General features: G+C 35.5%; 1 protein-coding gene and 1 pseudogene across 13 annotated transcripts in view; one reads left to right on the top strand and one right to left on the bottom strand.

The window, feature by feature from the left end:
- Positions 1–17575, top strand: part of VPS13B (vacuolar protein sorting 13 homolog B) — a 775932-nt gene that overhangs the window by 266201 nt on the left and 492156 nt on the right. The window contains exon 20 of one of the 13 annotated variants that reach the window (XM_043880244.1): positions 15832–16154. The exons of the other annotated variants lie outside the window; for them this stretch is intronic. Coding sequence (XP_043736179.1) covers positions 15832–16091 — 260 coding nt within the window. The 3' untranslated portion in view covers positions 16092–16154. Of the gene's footprint in view, positions 1–15831; positions 16155–17575 lie in introns of those variants that run through there. 13 annotated transcript variants of the gene reach the window in all.
- LOC122679491 lies at positions 6568–7124 on the bottom strand (annotated as a pseudogene).

The raw sequence follows: 17575 nt of genomic DNA, 5'->3' as shown, positions 1-17575 counted from the left end.
TCTTTGTTCTTTAAAAATAATTTTAAACTACTGTTTCAATTCCTGTGGAAGGTTTGTATGTATATATGTTAGTCACTCAGTCGTGTCTGACTCTTTGTGGCCCCATGGACTGTAGTCTGCCAGACTGCTCTGTCCATGTAATTCGCTAGGCAAGAATACTGGAGTGGGTTGCCCTTTCCTTTTCCAGTGGATTTTCTGACCCAGGGATCGAACCCAGGTTTCCTGCATTGCAGGCAGATTCTTTACCATCTGAGCCACGAGGGAAACCTATAGAAGGTTTAGTATTCATATTTCCTACTTCCTGTTAAATTAGTTTTGGTAAGTTTATTTTTTCTAAGAAGTCACTTAGAAATTTTGCCCTGTTTAACTTATCATTATTTCAGACTTGAGTGGTAGTTTATATGGTTACAAAACTTTGCCTTGATCATTACTTTCTTTTTTCATTTGAGACGCTTGCTGTTAATCTGATCGTTACTCCTTTTTAGGTAATGTGTCTGTTCTTTGTACTTCATTTCCTATCTTTTGGTTACCGTTATTTTATGTAATCTAACCCCAGTTCATTTAGTTGTGGTTTTCATTTTATCTTACTTGGGAATCATTTTGCTTCTTGAATCTGAAATTTTGTCTTTCAGCAATGCTGGTAAATTCTCTGTTGTTATTTCCTTAAGTATTGCTTTTTCCTATTTTTCTCTTTCTGCAATTTTGATAAAACATATGCTGGATACTATTATTCTATCATTCTTGTCTCTATATCCCTCTTTTATACTTTTAATGTTTTGTGATTTGTGTCATGTTCTGAGTGATTTCTCTCGATAACTTTTCAGGGTACTATTTCTTTTTTATTCATATGATCTGCTGTTTAACTTATCCTCTGTGTTTTAATTTCAGTGAATTCAGTGTTTTAAAAATTCATTTTGAATTTCTTTCAGCTCTCTTTTTGATTATAATTGATTCTTAAGTTTTCCACTTCATCATTTTCTTTAATTCAAATGTTATTATACTGTCATCTGCAGTTAATAATGCTGTTATTTAAAGTTTTCTCAGATTTGTTTTTGTTGTTGTTTCCTCTTGTTCATAGATCATGATAGTTTATTTTCTCGTTTTTGTAATTTTGAATTATTGACCCATAGTTGATACTGAATTGTCTAAGGGGGGTGTTTTGTAACCTGTGTTGAGCATCTACATCTTTTAACAGATTTTATTTCTTAACAGATTTTATCAATCTTTTTTAATGTCTTTGTGCTTTTTTTGATTATGAAGATTATGGAAAACTGATCCTCTAATTCACTGAGCTTTTAAAAAATTATGCCAGATTTTATTTTGCAGTCTGTATTTAGTAATATGTGTTGGTGGATCTTTATAAGTTCCTTAATTTATAGGAATTTCCTTATATTTAAACATGCTAAAAGGGGTAATAATTTATTTTATAAGAATATCCATAAACCCTTCTTTTAGCTAATTCAGGGAAAAACTATAAATTTAGTTAAAGCTCCCTCTTTATTTTTCTCTTTCTCATTTCCCTTCTCCAGCCAAGAGTTGTCACTATCTTGAACCTTGCATTTAGTGTTATTGCACATATATTCATACTTTTGTTATGATTGTGTGTATGTGTGTGTCATTCAGCAGTACACAGAGTCTTCTTCTGTGTAAAATTGTATAAGTGATATTGTGATAAATTATAAAGCTTGATACAAATTTCTCTCATCCCTGTTGTTCTTGCAAGTTGTCGCATTGTAGATCCTTCCATAAAGTGTAACCTGTTTGTCATCTCTGTAATTTGGCTGGTGCATATGACTTGCTGTGGCTTAAAGGACGTTAGCAAACACGACAAAGAGATTTGAAAAATGCTTGCTTTTTGTTACATTTGGAACCCTGAGACCACCATGTGAAAAGTTTGAACAAGAATATGAGAGACCGTGTTGAGGAAAGATAAGGTGTTGGCAATCAGCCTCTTTCTAACTTGGCAACCGATCACAGATGTCAGAATCAGCCTCAACTGAGATCCATCAAGGCTTCCAGGTGGACTTTCCAGTTGGGGCCACCCTTAGTGGGTGACCTGCAGAATAAGAGACCAAATAAATGTTAATTGTTTTAACACTCTTCAGTTTTGGGGTAGCATGCTACTGAGCAAAAGTTAGCTGCCACACATATCATTCCATTTTTATTCTTTCTCCAGCTTCATTTTCTTACTCAACGTATGTATAACCATAGTTCATTCATTTTTTCTCTGATTATATTAATCCATTATATGAATGTGTACCACATTTTTTTCATTTTTTAGTAATTTTTTGTTGCCATTTAAAAATTATTACAAATCTTGCTCATGAATATTTTTGTGCATATTTCTTTATTTACATGTGCAAGACTTTCAATAATATTTTAAGTTTTAGGTCTGACTTTAGGTCTAACTTTATTTATTCTGTTAGAAAAAAATAACCCTCAATTTATGTTAGGAAATGTTGTTCGGATCATTATATAACTTGCCCCTGTTCATTTCGATAAGGTTGGATTGACTGAACTGGTGTTATTGCCTATGCCTTATCATTTTATTTTTATAATCTGATGAATGACTGTGGTCAAACTTGAACCAATAATACCTCTGAAGTATATGTCATAAGGTTTCTCCGTGTGGTGCTAAGATTCATTTTATAGTGTCCCCCACCCCCCAGCTTTTTTGAGGTATAATTAACAAATAAATGGTCTTATGTTTTAAAGTAGCTAACAAAGTAAACTCTATTTCTAGCCCATGTTTATCACATCACATTTCTGATGATAGAAGAAATCATGATTGCTAAATAAAGTGATTATGGAGATAACATTTTCAGATGACATGCAAAAGTTATTTGTTTTACCTCTGCAATGCTAAACACCATGGACATAATTAGATGATGCTAGTTCCTCTGTGGATCCATTTAAAACAACTCTATTCTAAATGTCAAGATGATTTTGATCAGAGAACTAGGCTTGGTACTAATATTTTGAAATTTGGTTTAAATGATGTAAGAATGGTCATATCATTTTATCTTCATAGAATAATAAAGTGCAGTCATCATGATGCATTACTTGTGAGGAAGCTTTTTTAAAAGTCTTTATTTTTCACTTATTCATAGAATGATTTGAATGTTTTATTTTTAGGTATAAATTATTTTTATTTATCCTGTAAATTTAATGATAAAGTGTGATATATAGTTTATATATTTGAAATACATACAAAGTTAAATTACAGTCTTTTCATACCATGAGAAGTTTCTGCCGAATGCCCATCTTTGAGTGTTGCTTTGAGAAAATTTGCAACACTCAGAAGACTTCCAGTTTTTCATACTTAAAATAGACCATTTCTGTCTCATGGAAAGGAAAATGGAAGTTTATTTTTAAGGAATGTAGAATGCTTTACATATTTGAAAATAACGTGCTTTTTTCTTCTTCTTCCTATTTAGTTTCATAGTTCCTTATTGGAGGTATAATCAGTACCTCTTATAAATATATATAGCAGAAACCCAAAATCTATAATGGAGAAAGCCAAATTCAAAATGATATGTATTACATGATTAAAGTTGTTAGGTAAATATAGGATGTCAAGTTTAATTTGAACTTCAGATAAGCAATAAATAATATTTGGTACATACTTGTGTGATAAAAAATTCATTGTTCATCTGAAATTTGAATTTAGCTGAGCAACCTATATTTCTGTTGGCTAAATTTGGCAAATCTAAATGTGATTCAGTTTTTATAAAAAGTATAATTTGTAGATATATACTTTACTATAATTCTTGAGAAAAGTCTTGGAAAATACAGAATAGAATAGTGATGGTTGTTATTTCTGGTGACGAGAGAGGAGAAGGAAAGATTTTGCATTCTTTCTGTATACTCTATATTGCTTTAATACACTGCAGCATGTGTATATTTTTTCATACTTAACAAATTTTGATAGAAATGGTAAAGATACTTTGGATTATAAAAAATGATAGGTACTGTCATAGAACTTATAAGTTGGAAGAAGAAATAATCACACAAGTAAATAGAAATTTGAAATTATAGTAGTCTCACAAAAGAAAGATTATGTTATGAGATTATACAATAGGAAAATTGACTTGGTTTGAAAAATTAGTGAAAGCTTTCTTGAAGTGAAGTTTGAATTTCAATGTGAAAGAGTTAGTGTGGGCATTCACTAGGTGGAGAGATCAGCCTTCTGACAGCATGATATGTGAGAAGTAACTTGGTGAGTGGGAGACACCGAAGGGGAGAGAGCAAGAGGGAGAACAGAGCAAAATGAAGTTGGAGAGAAAGGGGCTGCATTCTGCTGAGACCTATGTTCCCTGCTTCCCTCCTTAAAGCATTGTGAAGCCGCTGAAGGGCCTGATGGTGGTGATGCTCACAGGATCGGTTTGTGTTTTAAAAAGATCATTTTTGCTGCGATGTGGAGAACTGCTGTGATCGATGGGTGCTGCCATGAGAGAGGATGTTGGTAGACCAGTAGAGAGATGATAACGGTAGGAATTCTTAAGAGAGATAAGTAGGAGTTGATCTTGGTAGGGAGGCTGGAGATGGAGAGGAGTAGAAGAAGATTTGAGGATTATTTAGGAGGTTAATTTTTCAGTATTTAATGATGATGTATGGCTGTTATCAAGAGAGAAGTGGTTTTCAGGATAACATCTGGGTTTCTGACTTGCACAGTAAATGCAATTAAAAGTATTAGCAAAGCTAATGAAAATTTAAAAGAGTTCTCTAGAGAGGAAGGTTAGCAATTAAAATGAAATTATGTGGGGAAGTTTTGAAATTATATATGATGATAGGAGGTGCATGAATCTGCACCTTCATATGTAATATAAATGTTATTTCATATGTAATATGAAGGTATTTTAAAATACTACTTACCTTGAAATTAAGTTTGGTCATTCAGTAGTTTTAGTTCATGTTCATATACATGCAGTTAAAATTATTTTGAAATAATTTAATATTTCAGTGTTTGTGACAAAACAATTATGAGAATCATAATTATAAAATAAAAAGTAACAGTTCCTTTCTCAGCTTTTCCTAAGGGTATATTCAGTACTTAAAAAAAATCTATAGTTTTGTTAAGACAAAAACTGACAGTGTTGATATGAAGTTTACATTTAAACAAAAGCTTTCACAGAAACCTAACACATGGCTAAAAGTTACAGTGGGGTTCTCGATTCAGGTCTAGACAATGTCAGGAACTGATGGATCTCATGATTCAAGACACTGTTTTGGGTTAATTCTTATGATTAAATAATTCATTTTATTTTAAAGTGAACCACTGCCCCAGTAAGAAAATTAAATCTTCTCCTGAGACCAGGGCTTTTGAAATCGTTTGACTCTTGAACTTGTGCTGTCAGTGACTGAACCGTGCCCCCAATAGTTTCAAAGTTCAAAAACAGAGGCTCCAAGAGTTTTCCACCCTATGAACACCAGCCCTTGTCTTTGTCTACTCACATACCTCCTACACCACCCTTTTGAGCTTGTCCTTAGTCTCTCAGTCATGCCCGACTCTTTGCAACCTCATGAACTATAGCCCTCCATGCTGTCCATGGGATTTTCCAGGCAAGAATCCTATAGTGGGTTGCCATGCTGTCTTCCAGGGATCTTCCCAACCCGGGGATTGAACCAAGGACTCCTGCATTGCAGGTGGATTCTTTACTCTGAGCCACCAGGGAAGCCCATATCACCCTCTGCCCTTCCCCAGATAGTTCATCCAGTGGCTTGGATGGAGAAGTTAATATTTATAACTTTATAATTGGAAAAGACAGGGTCTTCTTGTCAATTTCAAGAATTAGCACCTCTAAGACAGAATGATCTGCCTGTGTTCAGAAGACTTTTCCTCCACAACCAGTTTCCATCCCCCAAGTGGCAGCTTTGGTAACTTCTTAACTGACTTCGTCCATTGCTGGAAACAGCATTAAGCTCAGGCAGGGAACACCGTGGCTTCTATGTTTCAGGCATTCGTAGTTTTTAAACAGTCTCTCACTGTCCTCATTCAGGTTGCCAATGACATTTTTTGAAAGGCTGCAGCACTGGACACAGAATCCAATCATCATTAGTGGTTCTTTCCTTTGTTTCACTGTTTTCCCAAATGTTAACAAAAATGATCCTAACCTATCTCCCTTCTTTTGCACCCCATCTGACCCACCCCAAATAGTACACCAGTAATAGCCAAAAACTGTACACATACTATGCTGTAAAAATTGCAGAGTTCACACTATTGGGAAGAAGGCTGTGGGTTGTGGATATGTTCTTCTAAGTGTCTCTATAGTGTTTCCTGCTCTCCCACATCCCATCCTGCAAGTTTTGTCCTTCATAGAAGGGCCTTTGCCCTCAGCAAAGTTCAGAATCAGTTGCCTTGAAACGTTGACCCCCCTTTTCCCTATGCTGGGATGGGTATGCAAACTGTATGGCATGGAACAGCTTTAAAGCACTTGGGCTATTGGAGAGCACAGAAACTATACTGACTTGTCAAAGGGCATCTTTTCAAGCCATCTTTATGGTGTCAAGACAAGTAGAACTCCTCCTTTCCCCCACTTGAAACCCACAGTCAGATGTGACAGGGGCTTAATTCTTGTCATTGTTTTTGTCATTATCCTCTGACGGGTAGGAATGCCACATCAGCTTTTTCTCATAGAAGTATATGACTATCTGTGGGTGCTTGACCTTGGCTTCCTTGGTAGGGACCAAGTCAGTGGCATCAGAGTTTTCCCACTTCATCTGAAGCATGCGTTCTCCACTGGGGTCTGTCGCTCCAGTAACCTGTTCTAGTTCCAAACCCCGGGCAAAGCCTCATGGGTTTTCTGACTCTTCTTTCTTCTTGTTTGGTTTGCTCTCTTCCACCTTATTTTCCGAATCCGAATTAGAATCAGCTTTGCGTTGCCTCCCTCTGGTTTATTTGTCCTGTGTGCTTTTTTCTGTAAATGCAGAAACTCGGCAATGAGGCCAGGGCATTCCAGGTTCTCTTCTGCTCCATGCATTGTTCTCTGAGAACCCCTTCCACTTCAGGAAGTGCTCCACTTTGATGTGTACTACTGGGCAGTCTAGAACTTTTTCCACCACACATTTTCTTCCTCTTCTTCTAGCACCTCCCTCCACTTTCATCTGGCTTTCTTTTTCCCCATAGTGCCCGCCAGCTTTCTGTTATAAAGGGTGACACTGCTCAGAGCAGTGCCCACAAGCATGAGAGGAATGGCTGCCGCTCTGCTGGCGAGTCTTGTCTGGCCAGCCAGGGGAGTGGCGATCAGAAAAGCAACAAGCCCAGTGACCTTAGTCGAACGCCCTTCCTGAAGACATACCTGGCCCAGGCCAACTGCCTTCCCCTCAGCTGAACAAAAGGACCTCGCACTCTTTCAGTACTTTCAATAATTTATTCTATTGGAAAATAGATTCTTGATTTGAAAATACCATTCTGAAATAAGGTGACTTGCCAACCATGAGTTCTTAAATGTATTCATGCTGTTACTGTTGCTAATGTTTATTCCATAGTATTTGTAGCCTTTTGTTAGGTTTCTCTGTCATTGGTTGATCAATCCCTTTCACTTATTTATCCATCTTCCCACAGAAGTTTTGATCAGTGACTCTTTTGCCTTACAACTTTCTATGGATCCTTATTGCCCACAGGATTTTAGTCTAAATTTAATTAACTTGAGTGATATCACCTATTTACTTTCACTCTCTTGATTGGCTTACATTCATTGCTTTTCTTGGTCCTGAACCATACGTGTGTGTATGTGTGTGTTTTAATACTCGGTATCTTATTTTATTATTATTATTATTTGGTCAGAGTGTGTGGCTTCTGGAATCTTAGTTCCCTGACCAGGGAGTCAACCTGGGCCCTAAGTAGCGAGAATGTGGAGTCCTGACCATTGAACCACCAGGGAATTTACTGAACTTATTAGATCCAGATCAGACATTATCTCCTTTAAAATGCAGCCACTCTCTGAGAAACTTAGTGGTTTCCTCCATCATATTTCTCTAAATTTGCATTGCATATTATTTGTATGTTTACTACATAATATCACTTGTACTTTAATTGTTCAAATATTTATTCACATTAAATGTGCATGTTCAAGAGAACTGGCATGTGATGGTCAATAAACTTTTGTTATGAGTCCTGTTACAATAGTAGTGATTGAAAAGTCTTCAACTATCCTAATATCCAGAGAGAAAAATACATGTCTTATTACAAATCACTGCAGTAGTATTATTCAGGATGAAGGTGTTCTTGGAAGAATGGTCAGTTCTGACTTGGGGATCAGTTCTTTTTTTATAGAGGAGCTCAGCTGCTCTTAACACATTTTAGTATGACGTTATAATCCATCATAATTATGTCAGATGGGTTTTTTAATTAAAAAATTTTTTTAAAATTAGAAATGAATTGCTTTACAATGTTGTGTTGGTTTCTGCTGTATAACAGTGCTAATCAGCCATAAGTATATATGTATCCCCTTCCTCTTGAACCTCTCCCCACGGCCCCCACCCCCGACCCCGGGTCATTACAGCACCAGGTAGAGTTCCGTGTGTTATATAGCAGCTTCTTGTTAGCTATCTGTTTTACACATGGTAGTGTATATATGTCAGTGCTATTTTCTCAATTTGTCCCACCCTCTTCTTCCCCCACTGTGTCCACAAGTCCATTCTCTAGGTCTGAGTCTCTATTCCTGCCCTGCAAATAGGTTCATCAGCACCGTTTTCTTAGATTCCACATTTATGTGTTAATATGATGTTTGTTTTCCCCTTTCTGACTTGTTTCACTCTGTATAACAGGGCAGGTGAATTTTTCTTTCCTGCCATTTTCATTGTGGATGCCATCTTAGCATTCTCAACCATTTAAAAATGAAACATGGTACAAGTAACTAAAATAGACCTACCTTTGTAGTTTAAAATATCTGGTTTCAAAGCTATCCCAGTAGATTATAGGCAGCCTTTCCCTTAAGTGATTTTATTTCCAGTAATTTCAGATGTTTAAGTGCTGACAGCTTATACCGTCCTGTCATTCCTGTGTTACTATTAGAAGCCAGGCCTCACACAAATAAAATTACCTCATCCAGTGTCTTGTGTCTTTTCTGAAGAGTTTCATCAACTTATTTTCAGCCTTAGTTTGTTTCTGCAGCCGTCCTACAGAAATAGGGACCTCTTGGTTTGCAAATAGCTTTTTAGAGTAATTAGAAAATATAGGGAGTTATAAGAAAGAAGCTAAATTTTAAAAAGATAAAAGAAAAATTATATATGACTGAGAAAACTTGACTTTGCTTTGGCTAACAAGTAAAAGAAAATAACTTTTTATGTAATTTGAAGAACAGATTTTTCTTTTAGGAAATTCTAAAAGGCAGATTCTAAAAATTTTCTGCAAAGGCTTCCGTGACAGTCTGGTGGTTAAGATTTCACCTTCCTATGCAGGGGGTGTGGGTTCCATCCCTGGTCAGGGAGCTAAGATCCGCATGCCTCATGGCCAAAAACCCAGAATGTAAATGACAGAAGCAATAATGTAACAAATTTAATTAAGACTTTAAAAATGGTCCACATTAAAAAAAAAAAACACTTTTATGCAGTGAGAGCATAATCTGATATATTTAGTTAAAAGCAAAAAACAAAAATACTTCTGTTCTTGATAGTCACACATATATCAGTACTGCAAAAAAACTGATGAAAAAGGAAAAACAGCCTTAATGACTATTCTAAGGAAAATTGAATGACAGAACCTTTTAAGAAAAGATTTAATCATATGAAGCTAGGAGAAATAGCCTTTAGTATTCTAGTTCTTTGACGTTATATAGCAGCATGTAATGAAGAAGTTAAAGGAAAATGATTAATTTTATGATAAATAAAGATTAGTTCATTAATTTTAAAGGCAGACCTGCCTACCTAAGACTTAAGTTGAAGAACTTGTTTTGAGGAGAGACAGTCTTAATATAGCAAACATCTTTCAAAACATCAGAATGCACAGTGCTCCTTTGCTAATGTTATCACTTATTAAGAAAAGATAGCACTAAAGGCATTCCTGTATCTGCTTCTTGTCATTCCATTTACTTGAGCCGAGTTTCCCCCAAAGTGTTCCTTTTGAAAGTGATTGAAAATATTTCCAAAAAAGTCCTGGACTCCATATCCTTGTGAAAGGCTCCTTAATGATTTGTGGCAGTTAAAACAACTATGAAGAACAAGAAAAGATCTTTGAAATGTACACTTTGAAATGTTATTGTATAATATTATGTTTGGTTTTATGTGATTTTTTTTTATTCTAAAAAGTTTTATGGTATATAGGTAATGCCACTTATAATTGATTAAATGATTATATTGATTTTGAAAATTATCAGTTTCATGATTAAGAAAATACCTGTTATTTTAACGTTGTTGTATGAGAAAAATAAGATCTGATTTAAGTCATTTCAGCCCACAGTTTAGTTTCCTAATGAAAATGCCATAACAATAAAGAATTTTTGTTTAGAGGAATAGATATAGCAACAAAGATTGCTTTCTAAGAATTAGTGTTAGGAAATGTTTGGTTAAGCTGAAAGATGAGTTTTAATTTTTACTGTTAGTAATTGAGAACTTACAATTTTGGGATAAAATCATTTTGTGAGCTTGCTACTTCTCTTCAATTTATATTTCAAAGTCTGTGCATTCTAAGCAATAGCAAAGAAATATCTTAGGATTCAAAGAAATGAAACAGACTAAAATTGGATATTTCATCAGATTCCAGAGAGTGGTTTTAATTTTCATAGATGTTTTTAGTGTGCTCATATGCTAGGAATTTGAATTTCATCTTTAAATATTTATTTTGAAACTGAATAAAAATTTGCCTGCATCCAGAAAGCATGTCAAAATTGAATTTTTTACATGAAAATTGCCTATTATAGTCTACATTATCTTTAGAGTTTTCTCATATAAGACAAATTAGAAATCTGTTTGTGGAGATGTCTTTTTAGTTTCCTCTGTCCAGAATCAGAACTTTATTAAAGTACCAAGAATGTTGAATTCAGGTAATTTCAGTGGTCTTTTGAGACAAAAATCCACTTCCGATGGAGTAGTATCCAAAGTGGACTTTTAGGCTAGGCGGAGGAAAAGCACAGAGCAAAGAAAGGAGAAAATGTCCAATCATGAGAGAAGGGCAGTTGAGAGCAACAGTGGAGAATGCTACCTACCTACACTGCCTACTCTAGTCCTCCTAGAGTAGATCCTCTGAAAGAGAGCAAACAGTTTCATCAGCATTTCTTCCCCACTGCTGCTGTTTGTTGGAGTGTGTCATTTTCTTCAGGTATTTGGGGTGGGGAGAAGGTTAAGAGCTCCTAGACTATTATAATTCTACTTGGTTTGTCTGCTTTCAAGTTTGTTCCACTGTATTCTTTATACACAATTGATATTTTTTTCCTCTTTAATATAAATAATTTCATGTTATTCTCCACCCTCTTTTATCATATTGATAATAGAAAATTCCAACTGCTTTTTCTAACTTAAAAATCCCCTACCTACCTCTCACTAAATCTGTGACTCTGCTGCTTTTTCACTATGTTTTAGCTATACTGCCTTTATATTTTAGGGCTGTTCTAGCTGTGCCTTCTGTTTGGAATGGTGGTCTTCCTGCTTTGCAGTTGGCTGCCTCTGTGTCAGCTTACAGGTCAGTTTCATAGAAAGGTATTCCATGACCACTCAGTGTTAAGGAGTCACCCATTTTCCCCCTATAACTTTATTATAGTTCTCTGAATTATACTTACCACTATACGATATTGTCCTGTTTTTATTTCTCTACTAACTGCTGTATCTCTCGTGTCTACAGTGGTGGTTGGCATTTAGATGACACCTAATACTTACTATTGTATGGAAGGCTGTATCAGTCACTGCTTTGGGGCTAGATACGCTATCCATGTAATACTAGTGTATTTTGTCCAAGTGGTACTGTTCATAATTTTTAGAAACTGGACTTGCTTGCACTATAAGTTTTATTGTAATGAAATTAGAAACCAAATGGCAACAGTATAATTGTATTTTCGGATTGAAGTCTGGAAAACTGAATCTTAGCATTTTCAGGTTTAATATAAATTAGGATTAGTCGCTATACTTCAGTGACTGTGTTCCTTCTTCTGTAGGGGTCTACTTCTCATGGGGTCTGAGGTTTAAATGAAATAGTATGTTTAGGAGTTTCTTATGAAGTACTACATTGATTATTTTAATAAATTCTCCCTTATCCTGTCGCTCCCACAAAGATATCAAATAACTTTACCTACTTTTAATGATAAAGTAATTTTAAAATATGAACTTTAGTTTTATAATTTTATTACATGTTTTGTATGAAGCTATGACTTAAAATTAAATACCTTAGAGAATCTCTAATGCACTTTTTGAGTATTTTATGAATGGCAAATTGGTTGACTTAATAAATAATTTCTTCCACATTTTCCCCATTAGTTCTTTCATTTCTGTCTCTCTTTCTTCCCTTTCTGTTCCAGTCAGTCAATTTTTATTTTGATTGGTTTTTCATATAATTTGTAATAGTGTTTTTTTTTAATGCTTTCTGATGTATTTATTATAGAATATGTTTCTAACTAGCTAGAAACATGGATATGTTATTCATCTCCAGACTTTGAGGACTATTTGAGGAAGAGTGAAGAAAACTAAGATCATGGCATCTGGTCCTATCACCTCATGGGAATTAGATGGGGAGACAGTGGAAACAGTGTCAGGCTTTATTTTTTGGGGCTCCAAAATCACTGTGGGTGGTGACTGCAGCCATGAAATTAAAAGACGCTTACTCCTTGGAAGGAAAGTTATGACCAACCTAGATAGCATATTAAAAAGCAGAGACATTACTTTGCCGACAGAGGTCTGTCTAGTCAAGGCTATGGTTTTTCCAGTGGTCATGTATGGATGTGAGAGTTGGACTGTGAAGAAAGCTAAGTGCCGAAAAATTGATGCTTTTGAACTGTGGTATTGGAGAAGACTCTTGAGAGTCCCTCGGACTGCAAGGAGATCCAACCAGTCCATCCTGAAGGAGATCAGTCCTGGGTGTTCATTGGACGGACTGATGCTAAAGCTGAAACTCCAGTACTTTGGCCACCTCATGCAAAGAGTTGACTCATTGGAAAAGACCCTGATGCTGGGAGGGATTGGGGGCAGGAGGAGAAGGGGATGACAGAGGATGAGACGGCTGGATGGCATCACCAACTTGATGGGCATGAGTTTGAGTAAACTCTGGGAGTTGGTGATGGACAGGGAGGCCTGGTGTACTGCGATTCATGGGGTCGCAAAGAGTCTGACACGACTGAGCAACTGAACTGAACTGAACTGAAGCGCATTCAGCTTTTCTCTGTTGACATTTTCTATGCAAAATACTACTCCTGAATACAGTTTTCACTTTCCTGTGTCCACACTTTTGCTTATATATTAAAATGCTTAGTATGTCCTTTATTCCTCCTTCTCACCTGTCCAAACCTCTCTGTCTATATAGAATCAGGTAAAATCTACCTTTTCTCTAGTGACTGTCCCTAGTCTGCTGTATCTGAAGTGATTACTGTTTTTAAAAAACTTCATGTCAGCTATTGTTTGTAATTAATCATAGTTTACCCTTTCAGATATCTAATATTGTTATTTTAGTCATTTTAGTTTTCTTTAGTCATTGGTAATTAACCAGTTTACTTTTTTACTATCTTATTTTGTGGGTTTTAAGTGTTATTATGTTTTTCAAGCTAATGGATTGTATGTTCCTATTGTAGTTTCATGCTCTTCGATGACCCTGTCCATAGGGTCTATTGTAGCATTGTTTTTTTTTTTTTTTATTCATTTTATGTGCTTAATAAAAGTTTTTTTTTTCTTTTACTCCTCATTAAATAGCCATTTATTTTATTCCCAAAGGAAATAGTTTGGTATTTTATGAGTGGCAATATTGTGAAGTGGTTAAGTGGCAGACTTATTGTAGCCATATTGCTTAGATTCCAGTCCTAGCTTTACAATTTAATAGTGGTAGGACCTTGGGAAAGTCACTCAACCTCTCAGTGCTGTAGTTTTCTAATCTGTAATGAAGAAAATAATAATACCTTTTAGGATTGTTGTGTGGCTTAACTGAGAAGCATAAAATGCTTAACACATTGCTTGGCACATAGTTGCTACTTTGTGTACACTAGCTATCCTCATCGAAATTAGCGTGATTATTTTATGGAATAATGAAGAAGAGTCTTTGAAGTCTGATAGTCCTTTTATGATCTTGGACAGCTTTCTTTTCTAAAACCCATTTGGACAGTGGGCATTATTTCACTTCAGTTCGGTCCAGTCACTCAGTTGTGTTCGACTCTTTGCTACCCAGTGGACTGCGCAGACCAGGCCTCCCTGTCCATCACCAACTCCTGGAGCTTACTGAAACGCATGTCCATTGAGGCGGTGATGCCATCCCACCATCTCATTCTCTGTCATCCCCTTCTCCTCCCGCCTTCAATCTTCCCCAGCATCAGGGTCTTTTCCAGTGAGTCAGTTCTTCGCATCAGGGGTCCAAAGTATTGGAGTTTCAGCTTCAGCATCAGTCCTTCCAATGAATATTCAGGACTGATTTCCTTTAGGATGGACTGGTTGGATCTTCTTGCAGTCCAAGGGACTCTTAAGAATCTTCTCCAACACCACAGTTCAAAGGCATTCATTCTTTGCCGCTCAGCTTTCTTCACAGTCCAACTCTCACATCCATACATGACTACTGGAAAAACCATAGCTTTGACTAGATGGACCTTTGTTGGCAAAGTAATATCTCTGCTTTTTAATATGCTGTCTAGGTTGGTCATAGCTTTTCTTCCAAGGAGCAAGTGTCTTTTAATTTCATGACAGTAATCACCATTTGCAGTGATTTTGGAGCCCAAGAAAATAAAGTCTCTCACTGTTTATTTATTTTGTATATATAAAGCTTCATATACCTGCCCAGTATAGCATATATATATATACATATACATATATATATATATATATATATTTATTTATTTTATGTGAACTCTCTCTAGCAAACTCTCTTTCTCTATTCGGAATTGCAGTTGTATTTCTGGAGCCAGCCTGCTGCTTGCCTCCCTTTCTTTCACCCTTCCGTCTCTTTTCCTTCCCTCCGTCGCTCCTTCTACCCTTCCTTTCATCCTCCCTTCCATCTTGCCATCCATCTGTGTGTTTGTCTGACTAAAGGCAATTCAAGGAAGGAAGACTTTAGCAGTTGGTTTAGTGTTTTTAGAACATACATTGTGGGAAACTGTTTTTCTAAGAGTTCCATTACATTAAGATGAGTATGTATACAGAAATGAGGGGAAGTGTTAATTTGGGAAACAGATTTTGGCAATTATGAATATGGTTTTTAAGATACTGAACTGTTTTGTTGTCACTTGTGCTGGTGTCCCACCTAAGAAACTTACTGATAAAGAAAACTTTATCTATACTAATTGATAAAAAAAGTACTAATTTTATCTGATAGCAGTGTAAAATCAATGCATGCTTTGGGGCTTCCCTTGTGGCTCAGCGGTCAGAATCTGCAAGCCAGTGCAGGAGATCCAGGCTCAATCCCTGGGTCAGGAAGATCCCCTGGAGAAGGAAATGGCTACCGACGTCAGTCTCCTTGCCTGGAAACTCCCATGGACAAAGGGCCCTGGCAGCCTACAATTTGTGGGGTCAAAAAGAGTAAGATACAACATAGTGACTGAACAGCAATTGAAAAGGTAGTTGCTCATAGAGTTACATTTTTTTCATGTAATATATTGTAACTAAATGGGAAAAATTTGTAGATGTTAAGTCTAGAGGATTATAAATTCAATTTTTTTTTTCTACAACAAATGATAAAAACCACCTGAATTGTTAATGGTTTGCTTTTTCTCTTAGGCCAGAGAATGTTGTGGTTGGGTAATGGGTTGCAGAGCATCACCTTAGCCCACATCTGGAGACTGGCAGCCAGTTACGAGAGGATGTTAGCGCCACCTTGTGGGGCTTGCTGTGCTCTGCCATTGCCTATCAGTGCCCTGGCGTTACACGCACATCAGGAGAGGATAGCGAGGAAGACGGCAGTTTGGCAGTTATCTTTCCAAAGCAAATACACATCCTCATCTTGGATACTTGCTATTGAACCTTTAGCATCCCAATAAAGTTTTTAGTTTGAGATCTTTCCAGCTGTGGTAATAATAGATTGAAGTGCTTCAAATTCTTGGCCATATGTAATAAAATAGTTGTTATAGTATGTAGTAATAATATTTGAGGTTAATCTTGTAGATATTACTTTTTCTCTAAATTATTTAATATTATTATGAAATAAGTCATATCTTTAGAATTAAGTATTTAAGTATGGTGTATTTGTTGAATTTTGTCTTGATTACTTTTGTAACATGTAGAATATAAACTCACTTTAAAAATATAGTTCTTTGCAAATTAAAATATTTTTGCTGTTTCTTGAATGAAATTATATAATCATGAAATAACACGGACTTTTTAAAACAACATATTCTTAAAAGTTAGAATATTTTCTCCCAATGATTTATTTTATACTTTTTTTATTTTGAACAACTGGATCCTTAATGTTTTTCTCTATTAAAAATATATATAGGTTTTTCTGATTTGGCTGTAATGTGAAATATATCAGTTACATTCAGTGTAATTCCTTAAAAAAAAAAGGCGTGCTAATGATGATGGATAAATATAAAGGATAAGAAGCATAAGAACATGGGTATCATAATGAAGATATACTAGATATACTGAGTCCTATGGGTAATTTTAAAATGTATGCTTGCTTTTAAATGTGAATTACCAAAGTTGACTGTTGCTCAACAGTGAGTATTTGTAATATAAGTAAAAAATAAGTATAGAGTGAAATAGAATGTATCTAGTTTAATATATGGGTTAACCACTTAGCAGTGTGCTCATTCTAATTCAAAAGCTGGGCTACTTGGTTATGAATCAGTGTGCAGTCAAAGTCACACATTAGTATTACTTGCCTACAAGGAAAAACCACTGTTTTATTCTTTCAAAACATTATTTTGTAAACTTGAAGATATTATAACTAAGACAATGAAGACTTCTTACTATAACTTTATATTGCTTTCTTTTTTTTTTTGATGCCAAGTTTCTTAACTTTTTCAAATAAGAAAAAAATTTTAAGTTACTATTTAAAGTCTCCTTTGTTCAGAAATAAAAATGTGAAAATGTTAATATTTTAAGAATTAGGAAGGGTATTATTTGAGAATAAAGATATATATTCTTTTCCGATAATCTTTTTCTTTTAGATTTATGACTACTTGGGTATGATCTAGTGGTAAGAGCTAAAGGTGGTATAAGTAGTCTATTATATTACTTAGAAAATTGACAGGATTGTGGTACCACTGACAGAAAGAAGGAAACAAACAGTGGGAGCCAATTTTGTTTGTTCTCTCAAAAGGTTTCATTGGTTATTGTCCCTTCCTCTCAGGGACATTGGTTTTGTTTTCCATAGAGTATTCATTATTTCATCATTTTCCGCAGCATTGTGGAAAATTATTTTGTTTTGAGGCAGATCATTACTTCCAGTTTTGTTTTGTTTTTTTTTTTTTCACTCTCTGTACTCTTATTTCAGGCAGTTGTTTATGCCTACAGGCAATAA

This window comes from Cervus elaphus, chromosome 21 (genome assembly GCF_910594005.1).
Source record: "Cervus elaphus chromosome 21, mCerEla1.1, whole genome shotgun sequence".
NCBI classification, from domain to species: Eukaryota; Metazoa; Chordata; class Mammalia; order Artiodactyla; family Cervidae; genus Cervus; species Cervus elaphus.
Note: the sequence above shows the minus strand (reverse complement) of the source record. Positions and strands in the feature narration are given on the sequence as shown.